The following is a 25928-nucleotide window of genomic DNA, read 5'->3' on the forward strand; positions in this document are numbered from 1 at the left end:
GATCTGTGCAGATCTGTGATAAAGCCAATGAGGTCATGCTCCACAGGCTTTCACGTGCCTGATCTTACAAATCCCATTCCAAATCTTACTCAAGTAAACTTGTTTTATTAAGTACAATGTCATACTCGACTATATGCATGTACACACTCTGTATATTTTTCTGCCATGCTCTTAAAACAGAAAAGATATTAAAACTCACCTCCTGGACTATACTCCCTTAATTATTTAGTTTTTAAGAACTCTGTACATTCAATAGGCTAAAATTTTAGGTCTGCAATATGTTAATGGAAATCAGATCTGAAAGCAGAACAGGAAAACGTTTTCCAGATTCTTTATGGCTCAGAACATAATATTTATTACACACCCTATAAAGAACTTTTTCTTCCTCTTCCTTTGTCAGAGTAAACTAGACAGGTCATGCATCTCTTCTGGTGTGAATTATGCAGAGAACTACTTTCTTGGCAGGGTAAATGAGCCACTGATGGGTTGCAGATGGTGCATGTGAGTTTTGTTATACGTATCTTCCCTAACTTGGGTAAATCTGATTTGTGGATGTTATTGTGACAGCACTGTGGAGATGTACACTTAAGTTAAGGAGGGGTCACAATAAAACAGCCTGCAATGAAAACATGCAATGCAGACTTTCACCTTAAGACAAGCTTATTATTTTTGATTCTCCTTTATTATACCACAATCTCCATTTTTCTCTAGGGAGAGAGACAATGGAGATGAAAGGATGTATTTTCTCTGTATACACCGAAGGTTTGCTATTTTCAGTGGCTAAGTTAACGTATTTGGAATGCTGAGATTTCAGAATAAGAAACAAGATTTCAAAACCTCATTCTAAATGTATTCCAGTAAGCAGATCTGCACATTTCTTCTCAAGCAACACATTCTGTGCAGGCTGAAGAACCCATGTTGATACAACTGCTTGTAGCATCAATTTGGCAGAAAATTCAAAAAGACTATTATCTGTTCCCTGTGACTCGTGTTACATAATGTGCATTTCATATTTAGTGTTGTGTTTGGATGTGACAGTTTTAGTCAGCCATGGATATCCCTGTTCCCTCCAGAGGCCTGCCTGCCTTTTCTCTTCATTACTTCATTTTTTACCACCTCTCATAAGGCATTTGTTGTTCAGCTGTTCTTATTAAAAGCTGCATGTCTCTCACAATTTGTGATCTTCAGGATTCATCTTTCATCATATTAGAGAGCAGATGGAAGTTGTAAGTCTTCGGTTTTTCCAGGCATGTGTTAAGCAAGTCTGAAATGAGTCACTTAGACGTATTAATGGAGCAGTCAAGCCGATAACAAAATCTGTGTTTGGCATATTGTGCAGAAACAAGGCTCTCACTTTCACTTTTACTTTTCATGAGGCTAGAGAAGAATGCATTTAGGTAAAGTGCCTCAAATCTAACCAAGTACTGGCACCAGGAAAAGAGAAATTACTGTATTCTAGTGGAGCACAAAGGTATGGCCATGCAGAGGTGCACCTTTGCACAGTTCCAAAACTCCTCCTCACCATTAGCGTAGAGAGAAATCTCACTGCATAAACTGGAACTGCTCAGTGCATACCCTTGACAGGAGGATACCTGAATCATTTGGCATTATAAACATCAGGTGAAATCCTGGTGTGGAAGATTAATCACCAGGAGGAAGGAGCGCAGAGGAAACAGGTCGTGGCAAGGCTTTAATGCAACATTTGCTCTCCATTGATCAAACATTTGTGTGGCACTTTATTGACGTGAAGCATTATGTACAATCAGTGTTAAATATTAATGTCAGAAGATCTCGAACTCTAAATCCAGAGCCTTTGTTAATCAGTTTAATATTCCCAGTGTTACTGAGCTACAACTTGACCTCCTTTAATAACTTTCTGGAGTGCTATAAAAACATACTGTGTACACACAGTATACACATAGCATACATACCTATGCAATGAATAAGAATGATCTGTATGTCAACAGCAGGAAATAAAATCTTTTTAAAAACAACTACTAAAACAGAAGTTTTGAAACAGGGCATTTCTCAATTCCTCTTGAATTCATGGTAGGATGTATCTTCTCAATTTTAGAAGAGAAATAAATTTCAAAGAAACAAAGTTGCTACAAATTTTGAGGGAATGTCTAAAATCCAGAAGGTTTACCATTCTACATAATAAATTATTAAATTACATATCATTATGCATATACACGTGTAAGTGCCTTCATCTGTAAAAGGAAAAATACCCTTTCTCCACTGAAACCTTGATTTTGTGTCCACTCCAATTATAAAGTTTAAAATTTAAACTGTAATGCAGCTTTCATTATGGTAGCACAAATGATCCATTAAATCCATTACAGCAAATGAAAAAATTAAAATTTGAATGAACAGAGTTCATTCAATTGCAAGGAATTTTGCACAAGACACATTTAACAACATTACTCTGAAAAATGTCTGAAGTTAACAGCTGCTCATCAGGATAACCACACAGGAAAAGAAACTGAAGTATTCTGGGATTTCCACTGAACTAGTCAAAAATTTCCACTGGAGCCTTCTTCCAGGCAATGACCCATGTCACAACTTCAGAGCAGGAGTGCCTTGGCTTTATTTTAATTATAAAGAAAGCCCTTGACTTCAGAACACAGAGAAACTAATCCATGGAGACAAATATCATGGACTAAAGCAACTATTTATTTAAGTGTGTCTATCAACAATTAAAAAAATAATCTTACAAACAGATTTTATCTGTGTTTTGTAAAATAATAAACTACTCTACAAGCCTGTGAAGCACCCTGAGCATTCCAGCCACTTCCCTCAGTATTTGACCTCTTCCTCCTCTTATGCCCTCCACAACCACTGACTTCTTCCCTAACTTGCTGAATCTTCACACTCCCCCTCTCCTCCAACAAAAGAAGACCAAATTTTGCCCTATTTCATAAATTTGGCGTGGTTCTACACACAGTGTACATAAATCTTTTTAGTTCTCCGTTCTGAACAAATACTATTTTTTTCACTGAATGTTCCTGGAAAGCCTCCCCTCATTAAAACGGCTGTTATCTCCTATTGTTTTCAATGAAAACAAACCTATAATGGTTCTCAGAAAACAGGCAAAAGAAAGTAAGGTGTCCAGTGTTTCTCTCTGGGAACCATGAAAGAGGAGTTAAATTACCTTCGGGGAAATGGTAGTTTCTTTTCCTGTCAGCGGCTTCCACATTCTAAGGCAATTAAATATCCACTCAAAGAAGGGGCATTGAAATTTTGGGGAGAAAATGCTGCTTGTCCTCTCTGAAACAAGCGGGTTAGCCCTCACATTAAAAGAGAAGCACAGCACAAAATTACCTGGGAAATCAACTCTATGAAGAGAAAAATTATGTTGGCTGTAAGAAACAACATAGTGGAGCTTACAATTAACATTTGTGACACAGAGTATTTCAAATCCAACCATTGTATGTGCCAGTAATTTACGGAAAGGAATGATGAAGGAGGATGGTGGTGATATGCAGAACAAGCACTTCTTCCTTCTTCATGAAAATGTGCGAATGAGAATTCTCTCGGGGAATTTCTTAGCAGAAAATAAATAGAGAATAAATCCCTATTTTCCTTCAAAAGGAGTCCTGACAATCCAAAGGAAGTACCAATTTCTAATTCTGAAAATTTCTGATAAGCAAAAACAAGAGTTTCACATTCTCAGAGATGCCTGTGCAGTATTCTGAGATACACCTATAAATACACGACACAAGTCACTACTGTTTGCAGAAAGTGATGCCTACTGTGACTGGAGCCTGGAGGATGCTTTTAATTAATCCTTTCCACACAACTGCATTTAAGAACAGCTACTAAGTAATAAAATTAAGGAGCTGAAGAGACTGAAAAAGTTCAGCTTGCCTGTGTCCAGTTCTGTTTAAGACCCTGGAACTCTGAATCACACTGTCCTTTCCAAATCTCTCAGTAAGCACTGGCCTCCCAAAAAGACAAAATAATGTTTCTACACGACTGACAAGATAAGAATGCTAAACATTTATCACGTTTTTTCATATTTACAGCTTTCTGGTTGCACACTGGAGAAACCAAAGGACCTACCACCTTGTGAGACATATCAAGAGTATTCTGCACAAAATATGATTTATTAATTGTTCATTGTTGTGCAATCTTTAACCATATAATGTGTTCAGATATGTGATTTCAAGGCAGATATCAGGTTTCCTTAGTCTTCTAGCTTCCATATGTAAGAACACATTTTACTATACATATATACCTGAACAGTGTGAGACATGATCTCCATGGAATGAAAAGAGCAGAAAAGCAAGGTATTTCATTTAAAAATGAATGTTATTTACACAAAAACCAAAGGATATTATTTTGACAATGAATGTGCAGAAGGAAATGCTTTTCATTTTCATATTACTTACAAAAAGAACGCTATGGCCACTTAATTTCTTCTAATTTTAAGAAATAATCTGCTGTCTACATGGACACAGGTAATATCTACAAAGCAAGATGAATCATATGTTGAAAGAACATATTCTGAAGGTGATTTTACAGATTTAGTGATGATCACTAAATATGTAAAGGGCCTTGCACATCTCTGTGGAACTCAGGTATGGAATTAATAAGTAACTCAGGTCAGCAGCATTGATCTTGGTACAACAGTCCTGAGCAAAGCAGAGATTTATTTTTTTTTATTTCTGTTTTAAGCAGAAGGAGTTTAATGTGCATTCTCCATAGAAATTGGTGGCTGGAAACCAGATCTGGAATTCAATTTTCATCAAGAAATCTGTGAGTACCCAGAAGTTGCCCTAACTAGGTTGCCTGCAGAAGAACAGAGTAGCAGGAGATGGGGAAGGCAAGAAAACCAAGAGTGAAACCAAGTTCTTCCATACCCATACAAAAGGCAGAGAGGGAAGACAGCAGTTGAAAGAAATTAGAAAAAGAACAGTCCCTGTGGGAAAATAGTCACATAGGCTTTTCATGGTAATCTTTAGTCCAAAATAGACATAAAAATATTCATAACCCCTCAAATTCTGAGTACTGATAATGACTAATTAATGGGGGTTGGAGCATTTAGGGAATGCAAATGCTTTTCAGATCTGCCGAAGAAAGATGAATCCAAGGAAGAAAGTGGTCATTTTTCTCCCCATAAAACATACCAATAAATGCAGGGACCCAACTTTCCTGAAGAAAATCTCACAGACTGATCAGCCATCTCAAGTGTCCAAACATTACCCTCAGTAACTTCTAGAAAAGATTGATTTATATAGTTATAACCTTTAAAAGTGTAGTGGTTTGAACCTTGTTTTCCCCCAGAGGCTGAAAAGTGGTAACCCCCAGGGGTGGAAACCCCTGGAAGTTTTGAAGTTCTGCCCAATGAGCGCTCCTGCAGAAATGAAAACATATCACAAGCACCGGAAGAGAAGAGTTGTAGTTTGTTGTTGGTAGAAGAGTAGCCATGTTGTAGGAGCTTCGAGGAAAGGGGCCCGGAGCCCCTTGGGGCCTCTGGGGCCCCCCCAGCCCCAGTTGGGGGCTACAGAGACTTGGAACAGTGTTAGACTGGGCTAAGGGTCTGTAGTTGAGCTGGGAGATGTTTTCTCCAAACTGGGCAGAGGTCGGAGAAAAGCAGCCGAGCTGGCACTGACCGGAGAAGCGGTGGCAGAGAGCCAGAAGAGATAAGACGGAGCAACAGAGACATGCAGCACCACAGAGAAGACTCCTGGAAGGAGAGTTGAGGAGAAGAGAGCCCATAGCAGAGATTCGGAGTTCTGGGGGTAGGAACTGTACCAAACCCCTAAAACTCCTTTGAGACCTCCTAGAAAGGAGGAAGATGATGGACTCTTACTTGAAAGAGCCTTGAAGTGCAGCATGCACTGCAGAGAGGAGCTGAGAAGCTCAAAGGCGTCCTGAAGCTGGACTGGGACGGAGAAGGAATGCGGGGGGGTTGACCTTGGCCCCCCTCACTGCTGCTGCTAAGCTAGCAGCCTTGAGACAGAGCACGGAGCTCTGCAAAGGGGAATTTCAATCCCCTGAGGAAGGGACTTTCACGAAGATGCCCCTGCATTTCGTGATATACCTGTGGTGACGCGAGTCTGGTCCCTGCTGGCAGCCCACAGGTGAGGCCTTCGCTTGGACCGAAGGAGAGCCGAGGGGTTTGGAGACCCCCTTGTGTGTATTGAACAGAGATCCAGCTACAACAATCCAGTTACTGCTGCATGCATGAGATGAGGAGAACCTGCTGCCTTAGAAGAAGCTGCTGCCCTGAGAGACTGGAAGGGATCTGTCCTTCTTTCCCTCCTGGACTTTTATTTGGAGGGGAGAGGAGATCTGATCCATTGTAAATACTATATGTCATGGTAGAGATAGTTGTGATTGTGTGTATAATGTGTTATAGTATTTATCTGTACAGTCATTGTAATATATTCCCTTTCCCCCATTCTGAGTCTGGTTGTGTTTTGTCTGGAAAAACCCATCTCACATTAGGTTGAGATGTGGGAGGGGGGATGGAGCTAGGGAATTGGATTTTGGGGCTATCTCAAACCATGACAAAAAGGAATAATCTGGACAGAACTGATCATAGCATCGTCTTTGATACACTGTACAACCTTCACACAAACCAAGCTGTATGTCACACAGCTCACCATAAACTGTGTTAACAAGTCAGATGGAAATGTGGTACCAGCTCATGAGACTGGACAGTCTCTGGAGCAATGAATGTCTCTTTTTTCTTATCTTGTAAATGACCTGGTACTCTTTTGGGAGAAATAAACACAAACAAGAGACCCTTGCTCATACCAAGAGTGGTCTTTCAAGGAGCTGTAGAGAAGATACCAGTAAAAACCCTACCCGGAAAATAATCAAGCTTTGACTATAGCTACTTGTGAGAAATAGTAAATACCTTCTTTGCACCAATGCCACACAGAAAAAAATTTGATTGCCAAGAGGGTGAGAGAGGCATGGGAACTTCTGGACAGTAAAAATATCTTAACTGTTATGTACAGAAATCATCTTGTAATAAAGGACTTTTCAGGTACTACCCCTTCAAACCGAGGGTCCAGAGATGTGAATAAGTGGCCAGACCTGAGGAAGAGGAGCCTGAGGAAGAGGAGGATAGTAATTTGTGGTTTTCTGAAGTAGAGGTGCTGTTAAAAATCCAGTTTATGTTTTATTTCCCCTTTTCCCTCAGTTTTCAGCTTGGGAAGAAGTGGAAGAAGATGCACATTGGAACTCTCTTCATTATAAGATCTCAAAACCTGGAAAAATGAGCTCTGAACTAGAGAGATGATGAGATCTCCTTAGGATACTGTGAAGAAAGACAAACGAACTCTACCGCAAAGACTAAATTCTGCCTCAGAGCACCCATGTAAGTAATTTTTCACAAGACTTCAAAGTACAGAGCAGTTTTCCTCCAGGAAAAGTAACACATACCTGGAAAATAATCACAGGGATTTTTCTGCTCCAAATAAAGCTACTCCTACTGAAACACCTGCAATATTTAGAAGCTGGGTGTGCAAGCACCAGCTTCCATTCCTGAGTTACTTGAAACGTAAACCATTTCCAATTCTATGCCATATATGTTAAAACTTCCAGGCAGAACCTATCCACGCATCCCTCTTTTCAAGTCTAAAAGAGATTTCATAAATGTACGTAATGGGTTCAGAAATTTGTTCACTCAGAACAAAATATACCCAATAGCAAATCTCAATAGAAAATAAACGTATAATCCACTTCAAATACAGAGAAGCTGAAAATACTTAAACTCGGGATGAGTATAGAAAATCTTCTTTATAAAGCCAGAATACGCCTTTGCTTTTCTATTTATTGGATTTTTAGTAAGATGAGCATTGTAGCACTGCAAGCAACAAAGCGTTGTCTGAGAAGGAGAGGAAGAACTCAAAAGGCATTATTTTTACAATTGCAGTTGAGATACTGCAGAACTTTAAAGTAAACTTAAAGAAACTATTTTTGTGTATATTCATTCTATGAGTCAATCTGTGCGTTCCTGACTGACTCGGAGGCAGCAGTATTTCACAAGCCATTAAATCATCCACAAGTGATTTCCTCCTCCATCAAACATCCTCAAACCTTTCTCTCTCCACAAAAGCAAAGACAGACAAGATCATTCCCTCAGCTAACACAGCCCACTCAGTGCTAGAGATGACACGTCTGGTGCACCCAGACCACACACTCCTTCAGCAGGAATGATTTTTCTTAGCTCAAGTGGAATGCATGCCTAATAAAAAATTCTGAATTGCTCATATGAATTAATAAACGAGCCTTTTGTGCTGTTTTGTACTTACAATTACAGCCTTCAGATATGACAGCACCACTACAAATGCTCTACTTGACCTGCAACGTGACTAGCAGGGTTTTGATTTACCAGACCCCTTGGCCTCGTGGAGAAGCCTGAATCCAACAAGCAGCTTCCTGATGGATCTTCACTGATGGTGGAGTTTTGACCCCTCTGAAGTCAGTGGCAAAACACTACATGGGTCAGGACTGCACTTAATAAATGTTCATCTTCCTCTGCTGTGAAATTTGTTTGGCCGTATTTTATAATGATTTTTTATGTTCTTTAACATGACCATACAACACACTCATAAAATACTGGACACAAATATCATGATGCAGACTGTCCTGCTAAGCAAAAAACAGGTGATGCTTAGTAACACCAAGAGTCTTGCAAGGTGTTAAATGAGTTTATCTCAACTGTGACAAAAATAATGCAAAGCTTTTCCTGCCACCTTAAAAGATTGAGAGAACGGGTTTTAGAAATAATTGGCGAGTTAACTTCTGAAATAAACTGAATTGTTTCTAAAATAAGCACACATCCTGTCTGGATGTGCATACAGAGTCATGCCATGATTTTATCTTTTCTTCACCAAGTATGACTTTATACAGTAACATAAACATTCAGACAATCTTGAAATTGTATCACACACAGAACTCGTATTTTCTCACTCCTCTTGAACCATGATAATACACATCATAATGCAACAGAACTGAGCAATAAAGCGATGTAATAGTCCAAGACCTGTATAAGTTAGAAACCATAAAGGGTGACGATAAGACAACTTTTTTTAATTTTACACTATTTTGATTCACTTACTCAAAAGCTTAGTATACCTCAAAATTTAGATTCTATAGTGAACTTGCTGATCAGTGAAAGTCTTGTGAGTTTAAAGATTTGTGTACTCCCCTCCTTTTTAGACTTCCAAGTACTTTCTCAATGAAAATTTCTTCTTGTTGATCATTCTCTTTCACAATTGTTTAATAACATTTACAGTTTTGGGATTTTTGCCTTTTGTTTAAAAAAGTATCTTTTGAGAGCACAATGTCCCCCATTCAAGTGAACTGTTGCGCTGTAGATTCTGATCTTCCCAAATTTAAATCTCTACTGTCATTTTCCCAGAGTTTTAAAGTATTCCTGTAAAATTATTGCTCCTTGTGGGGAATGAAACAAGGATTCAAAATATACTGCTAAATATTTTACTTTTCCAATAACTTTATATTTAAAACAGATCAAGTAAAAATTATTACAGCAATTGTACTTGCAAGAGTTACTTCATTTCCAATTTGAGGAATGTGTTTCACTAAATTGGTTGACCTTAACATCTCTGTGGGTGCAAAACTTTCTTGAAACTTTGTTCCTCTCTCTGATACCTGTTTTTTCCCATTAATTATTTCTAGTGATCAATGCAGCCCAGATTTGACTGCGCAACATTGTTCAAGCTCCTTTACCAGTTACCCTCAAAATTTAACCAAGTACACAGTTTTGAAGAGGCATTGGTAAAATATGCTGAACAGATCTATCTGTGGTGCATTTACAATATAAGCTGTCGTTTACTACAGAGAAGGTAAGATCACCATTAGCTCACATACTGTAAGACACCAAGCCATTACAACAGAAAATGGTCACTTGGTTGATTCATTCCTGTTGTTGCAAATCTGTGTTTGTAAGACATTGGTAGTCGGTTTTCAATTTTATCTGTAGAAATGTATTTCAGCAGTAACTAGACAGTATTTCTAAGACAGATCTGGTAAAGACTCAAGGAGAGACGTTTCACAGTTGTACTGTGAGAATTATTCTCCCTCAAAACACCACTGAACTTCGTGCTGTGAACTAAGTCTCAAAGGCAGCAAAACTGGCATAAAACTTCTGCCCTTTAATACTTCCATTCTCTTGGACCAGATGATTTTGCATTTAAGAAATTCCGTGATGCTAAGTTGTTTACTAGGATGAGAAAGACTTACTACTACAGGATACAAAAATATCTGAACAACCACACTCTCAGGCTGTAGGGTCCTGGCAGAAGCCAGGGGATCAATTCTAACTGCTGAACAGCCTTTTCTTTAGCACTGGCAGAGCTAAATGGGTATTTGGACAGGTCACATCCGTGCTTCCAATTGCCTTTGTGACCAGCCTGATGTGTCCATGTACAGAAGGATATTCTTTATTTTGCATTAACACCTGGGACAGCATCTTGATCTCTGAGATGGCTTCCAGGAGTTACTCGTGTTGTGCTCCATCATATTTTATCACATGCAACTAAAAAATGTGGTAAAGACACAAAACTTACATAGTCATGGAAGGCTTTTGCTTCACTTGAGTGTTCACATGTTTCTCGTCTTTCTGGAGCTGCACAGTAGAGATCCCAAAATACACTGCAAGAAGTTACAGAGAAGGTGACAACGTCACTGTAATGCTCATGTAGATTCTATGGTGTACACACCTCCCCCACGTGCCTGTCCCTGTGTAGAAACAGACACATTACTTTTCCTCCAAGGGATGAAAACACCTCTGAGGAAGAATTTAGCTTTGTAAAACAACTGTGAGGAATCAAGTCCTGCTGTCTGATCTCTGAGGCAAGCAGTGCTATTCCTTTAATACCACTGTAGTACAGACCAAAAATGTAGGTCAATATATATGGCTTAAGAGTATAATGTGTATTAGTTTGCATTTAATCTCATCCCTCCAGCAACTGCTCCAATTAACTTCCACAAAGATGGATTTGTAATAACACGGAAAGGAAGGAAATTGGAGAGAGAGAAAGGAGTCCTTCCAATGTCAAGGTTCACAGATTTTCAGAATGGTTTGGGTTGGAAGGGACTTAAAAGTCCATCCAGTCCCACCCCGTGCCATGAGGGACACCTTCCACTATCCCAGGTTGCTCCAAGTCCCATCCAACCTGGCCTTGGACACTTCCAGGGATGAGGCAGCCACAGCTTCTCTGGGAAAATGTCCAATATTGTCCTTAAATGGAAGTTCCCGGAGAATCTGGTGTATGGACCATTTTCTGGTGTAGAAAATAGATGGGCATGTTCTTGGGTCGTAAAGAAAGGAAACTAAGGTATCTACTCCCATTGGTCTTCCCCCCAAACCTCTTCAGAGTTATACACAGATCAGATATAACACAAAGTTTCTGGAATGAAACTGCATGCGTGTTAGAATGATTAAAATAATAAAAGTTGTCATAGTAGTTTTTTAATGGTTTATAACTTAGTCCAGCACCCGCTTTACAATCCTATAAAATTATAATCCTTTATAACTTAGTCCAGGGCCTTGTGGACAATTTGAGTACTATACTGCAGACCATCAGAATTAGAGATAACGCAGAAATGAGAGATAAAAAGGACACATTCTTCTTGCTAGGCTTCCATCACGCAGTTAAAGCTATGAAAGAATGGTCAGTGAAAAATACGCCACCTTCTATGCAACTGTACAGATCAGTTGGGTTCAAATGGGACCATTTTAAAACTTGTAAATTCTTGTACTGCTGACAGCTGGACATGTTCTCTGCAATTCTGTATTCTTTCAAACACAGGCATATTGGATATATTCAAATGTGACAATGAATAAATGCCATGGCTATACAGCAGTGACTGTGAGAATTCTACATACACAAATGTGGACTGTAGGTTGAGAAAGTTCACACCCACACAGAGGCTCTGTATATTGGGGGTTTTTTTCCCAAATGCAATTATTTAGGATACGCAGAGTAATTTTTAATTGCAAAATTTTCCGGAAGGTGAAGAAAGAAATGCAGGCCACTCTCTCCAGAAAATGCTTTTTTAACAGTACACAGGCAGTATTTCTTTTTTTCTGTATCTAATATCAGCATCTTTTTCTATATCTAATTCTCTGTTATTTCATTCCTTAACAAGAAAATGGTTCTTAATTCTCATCCTCCCATTCCTTTTACTATGTTCACCTGAATTTCTTGCCTCCAGCTGCTGGAACCAGCATTCAACATATCCTAAAACATCAGAGGAGAAGAAAATTGGTACTTACCACCACCAAGAATGCAAGAATCCTGGGGGCTCCCCCAGTGTGATGTTTTTTTCCCATCTTATCTAAAATAAAACAATAAAAAAAGAGGTGTACATTTTTGTGATCACTGTGACTAAAAGGCATTACATAATTCAGGTATCAAAAGGATACACAAGATTTCGCAGTTATGAAAGGCTTTATGATCATCAATCTGGATGGCCATATTACTTTATTACACCTATAGATATAGCTGATACTTGAAATTAGCTTTTTTCATGCTAGGGAAGCATATTCTAGATTTTTTTTTTGGAGGGGGGAAGGGGCTTCTGAATACAATGTGTGTTATTTTAAGGTAAAAAACGCATGACCAAAAAAACCCCTGATTATAACGTACTCTTAAAATCTCGAATATTTTGCAATTTGCACAGAACTTGTGTTATGGATTCAGCAGGTGGCAGTGTTCCCCCCACAGCCACAGCCAGCCAGTGTTTTATAATCCTCAAGGAGTACTTTAGTCAGAGGAGATGTGGAAATTACAAGTAGCATCACAGTTATAACCCAGGCTCCCACCACTCAGTGAAAATGTAAAGCTCTTTTGGCTTGTTTTTCTGTGCTGGCAAGCTCTCCTGAATGCCTATATTGGCTGTGACTTCATTCCCACCCAGGAAGCCAGGTTTGTTTAGCACTGTCTTCAAAGGAAATGCAGTTTAAGAACTCTTAACTCTTGACTTCACACTTCTGCTGTTGATCAGTGAACCCATCAGACAACATAAATCACAGTGACTGTGTTCTGCAATACTTCCCAAATACTGCATCTAAACTATAATAATATAACAATCTTATTAACGCCAGTCATTAACTTGTCCTCAAATCCAAAATTAAGTAGTTTGTGCTATAACACAGCCCACATAGCGCTGTCCAGAAGAATGTCTGTCAGAACTGGGTGGAAACTGGGCCACTGTGTGCACTCCAAATTCCTCCAGTTACAAGGACACACAGTATTATTTCCTGTCCAATTTTGTTAAAAAAAAAAAAAAAAATTGTTAAAAAAACAAACCATATTCTTCTCTAGGGACAGAAGTAACGGCAGACAAAAGGAGGGTTATTTTAATTAAATGCTTAAACAGTCTTAATATGATAGATATTTAAAGATACATATATGTAAAAGTACATAAAAGCTTAATATTGTAACTTTCCAAAGGAGACTAAAACTTTGATTCTCAACTTCGATTTGATTTCTTCAGAAATTTAAACACATACAAATTCTGTCAACAGATTGTAGACCAACAACAATGTTGTTCATATACCTAAAAATATTGTTGGCACTCATATGAAAATCCATATAGAAAATCTCACACTTACATGAAGAAACCCAATGTAATTTTGATATATTACATGAATAAAACTATTCAAAAACAATTCTGCTGGTTTAAATTGTTTTTAAAATATAACCTTGAGGGACTACCATTTGTTTTGGTAAGGTGGCAGAATGAACCAATACTCCTCACACATGTCAGTAGCTAATATATAAAAAACATAATTCAAAAAGCTTCTGCTTAACTGCTGGCTGAAAAAAACAATAAAAATTTAAGATAAAGGCCAAAGCTACCACAAAGGTATCACGCATTCTTCAAAAACACTTCTCTAAGGCATGACTGCTCCTCATGTGCACTGGGAATGGTTTGGAAAGACTTATATTAATAATCTGGAATGCACAGTACCTCTGAGAAGTTCCAAAATAACATCATGAAGAGATGTACTGCACAATCAAAGGGGAAAGGGGGTTCTGAAGTTGAAAAATCATTCAGTGAAGAGTAAAAACTTTGTCTGCAGGACACCCTCCCTATGCCTAAGCTGTATCTGTGCTCTTCAAAGCAGGGTTTAGCGAGGAAATTAACCAATTCCTCTTATGTCCTAGGCCATATTTCAGCTTGAGAAATTCATTTGGAGAAGAAGCCTGAAGGGAATGTGGAAGTTCGGGGCTCTTTTCAAGGATTTTTGTTTTGTTTTTTCAAAATATTCACACACTTGCCTCACATGGTAGATGTCAGTCTGATCACAGAGACTTACAAAGAATTATTAATCTTAGGAAAAAAAACCCTCATTGTCATCTGTATTGGTTAAACTCATAGCCAGGGAAAGATTAACTGGGAAATGCCCACCCTCCTGGTCCAGGCTAATGGAATTATTCCTCCAAGGCTAGAATCTAACTAAGGATAGAAAATACGTGGGAGAAGGATCAGATCTTCAAAGGAAACGTACATAATTCAAAGTATACACAAAGCATTACAAAAATAAAGGGATACTCAGGACAACTATCTCTAAGTTATTCAGGATCAGAGTGGATTCCATGATATCCAACTTAAATTTTCTTTTAATTTGGTTTCATGACTCTGAGCCACACTGCCTTGCAGATCTTTAAGGAAGGGCTCCCAACCTTTGCCATTTATACATGTATACGTACTACTGACTGCTATATACATTCAGTTTTGGACCTACTCTGAACCATTTAATCTTTAATGAAATCCACCCAAAACGACAGAGAAGAGAGGGCACTGAGTCCCAACAGCCACACAACCACTCATAACTATTGTCAGCACCATATTTATCCTTCTGCACTGCTAATTAGCCAGGTAAATAAACTCACAGCTCACATCAACTCTATACACTATTAATTGTCCCTGACACACGTTTGCTAACTCTTCAATAGTACCAGTTTTAATTTGAAAGATTTGTTATATCCTCGTATTACGTTGTTCAGACCTGAGAGTTTCTTTGTAAGCCAAGACTGAATTAGTTTTAAAAGCTGTGTTTCAAGACCCTGTATTTAATGTTTTCTAGAAATCCAAATATCATACCAGTTACACTTCTGCCAAGTGCTCATTTTGCAAATACATCATAAAAACAAAATGAGCAAAATTTATCTTATGCAGTGCAGTATTTACAAATGGCAGCTGTTTCGGGAAAGCCAAAATGATACATTATTTTCTCTCTTATTTTTCCACTGCTTTACCGAAGAGAAAAAAAATTGTCAAAAACATACTTTATTATAAACTCAAACTTGCTTTATGGTGAACGTGCCACCAGTTGCCGCAAGAGAGTAGCCCCGAAGAAAAGATACAAGGACTCCCTGAAACAACATCTCAGCCTTGGCCATATTGAACATCATAACTGGTCTACTCTGGCCTCAAATCGGGAGGCCTGGAGACACAGCATCTATAACGCTGTTGCTTCCTTTGAGAACGCACACAGGATCACTCTTGAGGAGAAAAGACAATGCAGAAAGAGTCATATCTTGCAGAATATACCACCTAAGGAGTCTTTCTGCTGTGCCTTTTGCAATCAGATATGTCTATCTCGTATTGGCCTCATTAGCCACCACTGTGCATGTAAGAAATGTGGACAGAGCCTTCCTAAATCTTCGTTCGAGAAGCCTAGCCATGATAAACCCAAACTGATACTACCACAATTCTACCCCTTTTCCTTCTCTCTGCTACATGAATTTTGTGTAAGTATCACAAACAACACTCTGGATTCTCATCCTCCCCTCTTCAACCTCCAGAATGTCAGCACCAGCATAGCAATTTTATTAGCTTCTGGAGGAGGATAGGCTGAATCAGCAAATTTTCCTACTATATCATCTTGCCTATTTTTTCATGACTGCTGCTCACTATTCAACTGTTGTTATTATTATTATCTTAAATATTCCTGTCAAAGAAAGATTAAAAACAACAATAAATCCAAAAGACCTCAATATGTTTGGCACACATTTATATCTTAGGTCAAATGTAAAATGGTAAGGAGACATAATTTACTTCAACCTTCAAAAGATGTATACAAAGCCTTTGAAAGACTATGAAAAAAAATAACTATTGTGTAAAGGTAAAAATTCCATTAGCAGTTGAAAATGTTTAAAAAACCAGGATCTAAATGGTTGCAGGCAACAGTGATTCAACAGATGAAAAGAAGTGAAGTGGTTAAAAGCATGGTAAGGGCACAGAGAGATGCTCAAGAGGAGAACAGATAGTGTGTGACAGTAGAATTCAAAATACATTATGGTGGTGTATTTTGGAAGGGCCCATCATTCAAAATTGGATATATCAATAGTAATTTGAAAGGTCATAAAAAGAGAGTACCATTGATGTGTTCTCTAACGGGCACATTTACTGGAGAAAATAATCTTTCCCCAACATGGAATGGGGATAACAAACCACAGCAAAAGCATTTACACAAAGTCATGTAAAATAACACGGCAAACTGGCTTCCACAGAATGAGAAACCTGTGCTGGTTGAGGCAAACTGGTATTCAAGGTTCTCACTGCTGTTGTCCTAGACCCAATCAAATTTATCTCACTGGGAAGTCGTGCAAGGAAACGTACCTCTGACAAAAACGTCTGGGCGGATTTCTGTGCTCCTACATGGAGCAGATATTCATATACGTACAGTGCTAATCTGAAAAACAAACAGAAAGGACAATATTTAGTGCTGTGCATTTGTTTGCTCCTCTTCTTTAAAGACAAAAGATTATCACAAGTTGCACAAGGTGCATCCCACTACCTCCCACAGCCCATGATGTACTGAACGTGTCAAATCTATCACCTGTACCAGAAGTTTTACACTAGACATGTAGGTCAATCTGACCAGAGGTGTTTAAATAGTAGTTAATTAAGTATTATTAGACCCCCAAATTACTTAATGTCAACATTTTTAATGATATTTGGACAAGTGCCCAGTGAACTATCAACTGACCTACTGCTCCTCTCTATGAGTATGCTTACTGTAAATACAAGATATTCATACAACAACACTGATTATTTTTCCAGAGCAAATTTCTTTACACGTGGAATGTGTCAAGCTGTTAGCACACTTGAAAAATAGCCTGTGTTTATCCAAAGAACACACAAACCCCAGGCTACATCAGGAAAAGCAATTCCAGCATCAATGCAGTACCATCATACCTGTAGAGCGAAGTGCAAACAGGCTTTCAGATTCATTCAGACTTGTGCTCTGATGACAACAGAACTACAAACAACTATTACAGCTCCCAAAGGAGCTTCCCAAAGCCATTTCCAGACACATCTCCAAGGAAAGACAAAGAGCTGGAATAAGGATCTCACTGCTGTAAGAGGACTCATTCCCTGAACGATCAACCGGCACAACCTGGGCTGGGAAGGCCTGTGCAGCAGCCCAGGAATGGTGGAGCAGGAACAGCAACCAGATCCAATTGATACAGGCCATGTAGGAAAAATTTATATTAGAAAACCAAAGAAGCAACACGTTCAATTCCTCTGATTCTCTAGAGGGGCTCCCATTTTTCTGTGTGCTTAAGTCTTTCAAAATGAACCGTTGTGTAAAAGAATTATTTAATAATAATGATTGGAAACGATCTATAAAACATTTCAGGAGGAAAAGGGAAAAGGGAAAAAGGGAAAGGGAGAAAGACGAGGAGGAAGAAGAAGAAGAGGAAGAAGAAAAAGAAGAAGGAGAGGGAGTGTCCTTTAGTAGCTAAACTGCTTTTAAGAAGTAAAATGTACTTCATGCACTTACTGATACATGGTTATTTTTATTTGAAACATTCTTAGTTATCATATTCGAAAACTTGCAGTTAACTACACACAGTAGAGAGGAAGAGTATGTGTCTTCCTGTTACAGTTGTAAACCCCATGCAATGATCACTGTCATCATGGCACTGATAGAGTAGTAGTTATTGCAGTGACCTACTAAGCATGAAATTTTAAAATCTCGGAGAGGCATTCCATAAAAATTATTTTTGTTTGTTGTTTATACTTTGTACATGCAATACACACATACACATTACTTTACTCTTTGTGCAACTTCAAAAGCAAAAATGTACTTTTTTCCTTAAATATATATATATATTCAAACATGACTGGTTGTAGTTTGCACTCTGTGAGTACCGTGGGGAGAGAGGATCTCTTAGAAGTTGACTCAATTCTTCACAGTTTGATTGTCATCCAAATCTTAAGCAATAAATATTTGTAGATGAAATCTAAGACAGACATAACGTGCAGGGTGGAAGCGCTTTTTTGCTACAGCCAAGACATCCTGAATACCCAGTAATGCTTTAAAGCACCTCTTTGTCTTACGAAACTCCCTTTTTTCTTCTTATCAAAGCATGAAGCCTGAGGTCCAGATAAAAGGATTTGTGTGATCATATCCTTTCTGCCTCTCAAATGAAAGCGAAACAGCACAAAACCCTGGAGTTTATTGCAGGGGTTTTCCCCACCTCCACAGGTCTGCCATGCATTGAAAGCTTTAGCAAATACGGTACCACGATGCCCAAACTGACAGCACAAGACTGTAATACCCAAAGGGATTTGTGACTTTCACCTCAAGGCCTCTGGAGGCTACCTGCGAAACACAGAAAAGCTCCAGCCCAGCCCAACACCCCCACCCTGTTCCAATCATCTCTGGTCCAAAAATCCAAGATATTTTAACACTGCAAAAAAGACAGACCTAAAACTTTGACTTAAACATATGGAATGTGCTAATTAAGCATTATGATAACTGTAACATCTCCAACTCTTTGATATGCCCTATTACCTTTTGGGGTAAACACACTGGTAGTGAAATGAAACCGTGTTTAACAAGTTTGTGGGGGGTAAACATGACAGATTTCAGTAAAACAATAAATACGCTGTGTTTTAGGCTTCCAAGTTGATCCACCTGTGGTAAATCCCACGCTAGCAAAGGGACTGGCTGCCTCCTGTGCCAGGAGGAAAAAAGGAAAGCCGGGACCACCTTCCACAAACAGCGTGAGATTGGAGGCACAACACAAAATAACCTGAGTCTTATTAGATCTGTATCTCTGGTCCATCCCCTGTTATTATGCTGTCAGGAAGTCTTTACAGAAGTCAACAATGTTATACTTCATTCAGAAATAAATGCATTTACCACAGAGATCAAAAGAAAGATACTAATGTTAAACAGTGTTGCAGCAAAAAGGATCAATGCAAACTGATGCTCTGAGGAAAGGCACCAGAGACAAACCAAAGATGCAACACTGTATAACAAGGAGGAATACCAGATACACAAACTTTAACTACAGGACAGACCAAAATAAGATAAAAATCAGGCTACATTTCAAATGTGTAAAATGAACAAACGAATAAACTATTTAACATCTGGGCAGAATGTAACAGTGAGGTGGTCTTCGACAATAAAGGACTTGGGTTTGAAGTGACATTTTAGAAGACAGTTTTTACTCATTAAACTGGTGTGAGAAACCATGCAAAAGCAGCGAGCAGACATACGTTAAATTTTCACATTTGCATACTTGTTGACATCCCATGAGTAATGTGAGGAAAAAATATTTCCAATCAATTTATGACAATGCTGAAGTAATTTTTTTAAAGACATGACATAGGCCAGAATTCCTCACTCCCAGCCAAGACAATTAGAGCACACATTCATCTGTAGCCTGATGAAACATTCACTTCATTAACAAACAAAAAAGGTTACTGTCTAGCTCATTTTGCTAACCTAGTGCACTTTGTCTGAAGTTTCTGCTCTAACTGGACAACGCATTCTTACATCCTACAAGTACCTACTGAATTCCAAAGAAATGAACCATCTAAGTGGTTCAAGTCAACCAGTTATCAGAATATTACCAGGAAATGAACAGTAATCCCTTTTGCTGTGCTGTGGGAATGACATTCTTACACATTAAGGTGGGAAGATGCAATTAGCTTAGTGAGAGTTTACAACTGAAGCCTTGCAGCAGTATTTCCATTGATGAAAACATGGTTAACTCACCCAATTCCAATCCAAAAGACTAAGATTACACACCACAGAAATGTCCCTAAGATGCTAGCACCTCCTCTGTCATCAACAGACATTTTGCTGTTAATATCTGATGCTGGCTGTAAAAAAAATAAAGTACCTATAATGAGAATGTTCTAGATCTGAGCATCAGCATGATACATTTAACATTTTTAGATTGGTAAGACTTAATTTTTTTAAAACTATTAACGTATGGAGAGTTCTGCATATGGCATGTGGTTTTTTAACAGTAATAAAAAAACTAGCAAATCAATATCCATATATAATTTTGAGTGAATAACAATGAAAAATAACTCCATAGAAAATCTTAAATTCCTCTCCATGTTTCAGAAGACTTCAAGTATTCCAAAATTACTCCTCTGACCTATGAAGAGGAGGAGCTATTTTGTTATTTGCAAAAAGGGCTATAGACTCCATTTCAAATCCAGAGGCTCCCTAGAATCTCACTCATTTCATAATCAAAATACAAACCTCACCCTCTGAAATAAGAGAACATAGCACTGAATCCATATCTTAAATTGGGAGTTTCTTGAACAAATTTTCTTGAATCCATCAATCCAGTATTTTAAAACCTGCTCTGAAGCTCTTGATGATGAGCTGGTTTTACTAAATTTCAATTAACAATGGTAAACAATATTTTAAGAAAGTTGTTTGTTTTTTTTTTTAACAAACATGTATGCCAAACCACTCTTTCTGGCCTACTTGATCATACTGACAGTAATTTTCCCTGCGCTCTCTCTCTCTCCTCTTATTTAGCACATTAATATGCTAATATAATTTCCCCTATATTTTTAATATATTTTTTTCATTAATGGCCTTGACACTGTAGTGATTCACCTCACACATCCCCCAGCACACCAGCTCTCCCAGGCACATTGTTTCACCTACATGCCATTGATATTTTTGGTTTTTTACCCTGAGTCCAGCAGGCTGCCCTTTCCAAGAGCTTCTAATCATGCCAGTCCGTTGCCTTTTTTTTTTTTTACAGCTCCAAACATGATCTATGTTAATGTTAGTCCTCTGTATCCCTTCAGCAATGTGACTGGTTTTCTTGGAAACACATGGGTATGAAATGAAACCCAAACACTGGCTGAGGAAACAGTAAGTCCCGGAGGAGTTACTCGATGTTTGTTTGGGAATGTGCACTGACTGCTCTGAGAGCTCCTGCACAGCCCTGCAAACACAGCCAGAAAAAACGTGAATGGATTCAATATGATTCACACCCATTTCTTTCTCCCTCTCTCTGTAGACAGCGGGAAACATTCTTGCATGCCCCTAAATACGTGGGGTTTACACTCAGTGCTACAATGAACAGTGGCCTTGGTGCCTTGCATTAGGCTGATGGTGCTTCTCAAGTAAGCTGATCCTTTCTCCTTGTTTATCCCGGTTTAAAGACAGGAAGAGCCTTCACCTACCACAACTCTAGGCAGGTAGACTCACCTCCAGTCTCCCTTCCACTTGATCCCTTGCAAAATGCCCTCAGACAATGCCTCTTACAGTCAGGTCGCCCTCCCCTTGATTCTATTTATTGCTTCAAGTGTTAAAACAGTTGCAATCTATTACTCTAAAAGCATTAAAAACAACAGGAAGGTTTTCCAGTCCACCCATACACTTACAGCTCACAAATTTTGCTACTTAAACTCCTGCAGACTTCAACCTCTGACTATTCCCAACAACATGTTAAACCTGTGCACCAGTAAATAACTAAACACTGCACAGGTATCTGGTATCCATTGATCTTTTGGAAAAGATCAGAGATGTGTGCAGTGGTGGTGCCTGCAGTCTCTCCCATAAGCACTTAATTGCATGGTTTTACATATTTTCATCTGCTAAGGATGTCTTGGTTTGTGCTGTCACACTGCACAGCATTCTGCACTTCACTTTCGTCTGACTCTGGCTGAATTTCATATTCATTTTTGTCTCAGGTCTCAGCTTGTAGAAATTAGTATGGATCCAAAGTATTGCAAAATCAAAACACTCTTCTGTAGACTCCATCTGGAATGGGATAATTTCCACCCATTTCCAAATACTTCATCAAAAGCTGGATCTTCCTGATGACCTCAAAGATTTCAAATAAACAACTTTGTCCTTTTCGCACCTATGTTTGGCACATATATTCCAAAACGGCAGCTAAAAAATTAGTTACTTGACAAAATATATTTTAAAGTGTAAGCAGAGACTTTTATAAAAATACATGAGATTCCACTTCTTCCTGATAACAAAGGTGGTAACTCTGGTCCTCCCTGCTGCTTTCAACAGGATAGCAATGAGTTTTTACATGGTGTTTAATGCAAGTAGTATATGACATCTTACACATTACAGCTGTTCCTAAAGCAGTTGCCTGCTTGGAGTAGAAAAAACTGTCTACAGCAGCACCTGGAAAAGGCTGAGAAAGAGGAAGAAGCATGAATATAATATACTCAGATCCCCAAGGGTGACTTAGACCCAGACCAGCACTGACTGGTCAGGCAGTGCCCATCAGCCTCACAAAGCAAGCACCATGTAATTTGATTTTCATTCATACAAATAAATCAGTGTTTCTGAGTATCTAGCTCCTAGAGGGACCCATGTTTTTGCCAATAGCAAAAACAGCTCCTCTGTTTCTGTAGGAAGTACAGGCAGAATATCCTGTTCACAGAATCACAAAATGGTTTGGGACCTCTGGAAGTGATCCAGCCCAACCCCTGTCAAGGCAGGGTCACCTGGAGCAGGTGACAACCCAGTTGGAGATAATAAGTCAAATAGACTGTATCATCACTCCCCACTCACTGCTCCAGTTCTGTGTTCTCTCTTAAGCACAAACTCCTTACTTATACCTTGCTAGGACACTCTGAAGAGACAAGCAGTAACGAGTCATCTCATAAATTTTATGGGAATCATAGATGATGAAACAGAAGATGAATTTCCTTGAGTATCTACCTAAAAAGTAACGGTGGAAAGTAATTTGTATGACTTATTATGAACCAATAATATTTTATTCTGGAGACAGTAAGTCCTGAAAGGATCAGAGTAAATCTAACAGACCTCAGAAGTCAAAGAAATTCAGGGAATTGGTAGAAAGAGTTTTTTCAGAAAAACAGATAACCTGAAGAAAAGAAATGCAAGACAAACATGAGGTGGTTCAGGTTATATTAAAAAACTCATGGCAAATATCAGTGGAAGACAGACAGAAAACAATAAAGAGGTTACTCTGGTTTGCATCAAAGATTCCTCAGTGATCCAAGAAAAAATTGCAACAACAATGAAGAAAGTAAAGGCACACAACAGTATTAGCCCCAATTAAGCATTTGGGTCCAGTAGATGACAACTAAGCATCTGCCTGAGCCATAAAGTTTCCCTTCCAAAAGAGGCCCTGCACTGGGACTGTGGTGAGAGAACTCAAGGAATTTCTCTTAAAAAAAACCAAATCAACAGCAACCACCCCCCAAAAAAAGGAGATCTTTATAAGCATAGATAAATAGGTAAATAAACCTATAGAAATCCTCAGCACACCTAAACTGATGGTACAGAACTTGATGCACTCTGTTCCTCCTCAGATAACTGCTGTTCATGCCCACCCTTGGCTGACAGAGAGGTGCTGGAGGGAACCTCTTGCTGCTCCCCCAAACTGGTCCACAGCCAAGATGGACCAGCCCACACCTCCAGTTCAGTCCACATTTCCACTCCAGATTAGCTGGAGCACCAGCCTCAAGCTACAGTTCCTGCATTACAAGTTTGCTGAGGCTTCACTCCTCTCTCACACTGCCCAGGGGATGGTCTACTGCCAAATATATGTATTTTACAACTTTACAGCTAATTTGCTTGGACTCTAAACTGTAAGTTACAAGAAATATCTTCCTTTTGAAATGCAGGTCATAAAAAAAACCCCCATAGTGGTTTCTGTATCCTCCCACCATATTTTTACAGTGAGGATACTTTCCAAGCAGAAAGAATTTCAGCAACAAAATGAAGATGTTTGAAAATCTGTCTAACGAAGAGTTGACCTATACATTAAAAAAACATAAATAATAATTAAAAAAAACCTCCAGCAAAAATAAAATCTTGCAGTACTGAAGCTATACTGCCAAATGTTTGACTGTCATTCTAGAAAATCTGAATGCTAACTCTCCAAACTGCTTGCACTGGATAGCGTTTGAAAGGCAGAAACCAGGTACTGGACAAAAGGGATGGCAAGAATTTGATTCTGTACTGACAGTTGATGTCTGGAAGAAGAACCAAACGCGTATTTGCTTGTAATTGAAACAGGGGAAATAGGAAAAACCACTTCTCACACAATCTCTGGCTGAGCACTTATTTCTAAATCAAATTTTAAGGACCTGAGCATTCAAAAGACTACAGGTCTACCATGTGCAGGACATAACTCAGACTGGTTGTTCTGTTCTTAGCAATTATGAATGCATTCCTCTACAGTATATCTTCAATTCAGAAAAGGCTGTCTTCCAACTGGTTTACACTGGAAAAGAGATAATTTTCTATTTTACAATGTTTTAAAGTATGCATTACTAGAATACTATAATCCGTTCTGGAACCAGTTTTTGAGTTAACTTCATGGATGACTTCATAAGCAGGCAAGTCAGGAAATACAGGATTAAGTCAGTGTCACATTGTCAAGATTCAATTGCTGCAGTAGGACAATAAACAGCCAAATAGGAGACTTCAACAGGACATGGACAGGTTTTAAGATGTCAGGAGCCGGTACTAAAAAGTAAGAGTAAAAACAAATAAATGAAGAGGAGAAGGGGGGAAAGGAAGGGAGAAAAAAGAAAGTGTGGAGGTAGTTTTGCTAGGGAATTTCAGAAAACATTTTCCAATAAAGGATGAGTGATAAAGAATTTTACGAGAAAATCCTCTGTAATACTAGGGCCAAAAAAAAAAAGCTTCAAAATGTACTCCAAAATGTTTTATTAAATATAAACACTACTTTCCTATTGCTCATGTTCAAACTCTTGCCTAGGCAGCCTTTCTCATTTCTTCTTAGTGACATCTTGAAGAATTCTGATCAAATTGCTTGAGAACACAGAAAAGTTGATTAAAAGAAACTTACAAAACTTCCATGCATTTTCCATTTCTCAGTTAAATATGAATAGAATATTAAGATTCAGCCCATATTTGTATTTAAGATGCTGTTTTCATGTTATTTGAAATTGACTTGAGATACTTATATGGTGTTAAAGAGATCTGGATCTCAAGTGACAAAATTACACACAAAGAATCTCAGAATCCCAGACTAGTTTGGGTGGGAAAAGACCTTAAAACTCATCTTGTTCCATGAGCAGGGACACCTTCCACTATCCCAGGTTGCTCCAACCTGGCCTTCCTTGACATTTCAGTAGATAATTCTTCATTTATTGCCTTCATCATCCTTTTTTCATTTTTCCTGTTTCTCACCATTAAAAGAGAAACTAATCTTGAATTACTCTGGAAACTCATAGAAGCAGATTCCAGTGTAAGAAGCTGGAGTCTGCTCAGCATAGGGGAATTACAAATAGAAGAGAGTAGGGGACCTGCCCTTGCTGATCCTTATCCCAAGCAAGATCTACCTGCAGAAGCAAGGGAAAAATACTGGTTTTAATTGCTGCTTTTTCTACAGTCTACCAGCATTATCTCCACACACTGTAATGAAATTACAACGGGTGGGAAAGAGAGGAGGGGGACACTGCAAGACTCCACCAAAGATACTGCACAAGTCACTCCCAGTACCAGCTGACAGAAAAAAAAACTAGTGACATTCTTTTATTGTTTCTATTAACCTACATATTTTTTACCAGTTTACATAAATAAATCAATTCATGATTTCCCTGTTTCATGTTTTATATACAGAAAGGCAGAAGATAGTGCTTTTCAGACACAACCACTTAAGTTTTACAAGGCATAATGTTCAAAT

At 38.6% G+C, this 25928-nt stretch overlaps 1 protein-coding gene across 7 annotated transcripts in view; it reads right to left on the bottom strand.

Moving 5' to 3' along the window:
* Nucleotides 1-25928, bottom strand: part of SSBP2 (single stranded DNA binding protein 2) — a 136474-nt gene that overhangs the window by 87947 nt on the left and 22599 nt on the right. For 4 of the 7 annotated variants that reach the window (XM_027635198.1, XM_027635196.1, XM_027635194.1 and 1 more), the window contains exons 2-4: nucleotides 16621-16693; nucleotides 12263-12324; nucleotides 10551-10635 (exon numbers count right to left, since the gene is read on the bottom strand). In XM_027635198.1, the coding sequence (XP_027490999.1) occupies nucleotides 10551-10635; nucleotides 12263-12324; nucleotides 16621-16693 (220 nt within the window). Of the gene's footprint in view, nucleotides 1-10550; nucleotides 10636-12262; nucleotides 12325-16620; nucleotides 16694-20017; nucleotides 20125-25928 lie in introns of all 7 variants that reach the window. The other 3 variants (XM_027635197.1, XM_027635193.1, XM_027635191.1) reach the window with 1 other exon arrangement.

This window comes from Corapipo altera, unplaced genomic scaffold (assembly GCF_003945725.1).
Source record: "Corapipo altera isolate COAL_440 unplaced genomic scaffold, ASM394572v1 61411, whole genome shotgun sequence".
NCBI classification, from domain to species: Eukaryota; Metazoa; Chordata; class Aves; order Passeriformes; family Pipridae; genus Corapipo; species Corapipo altera.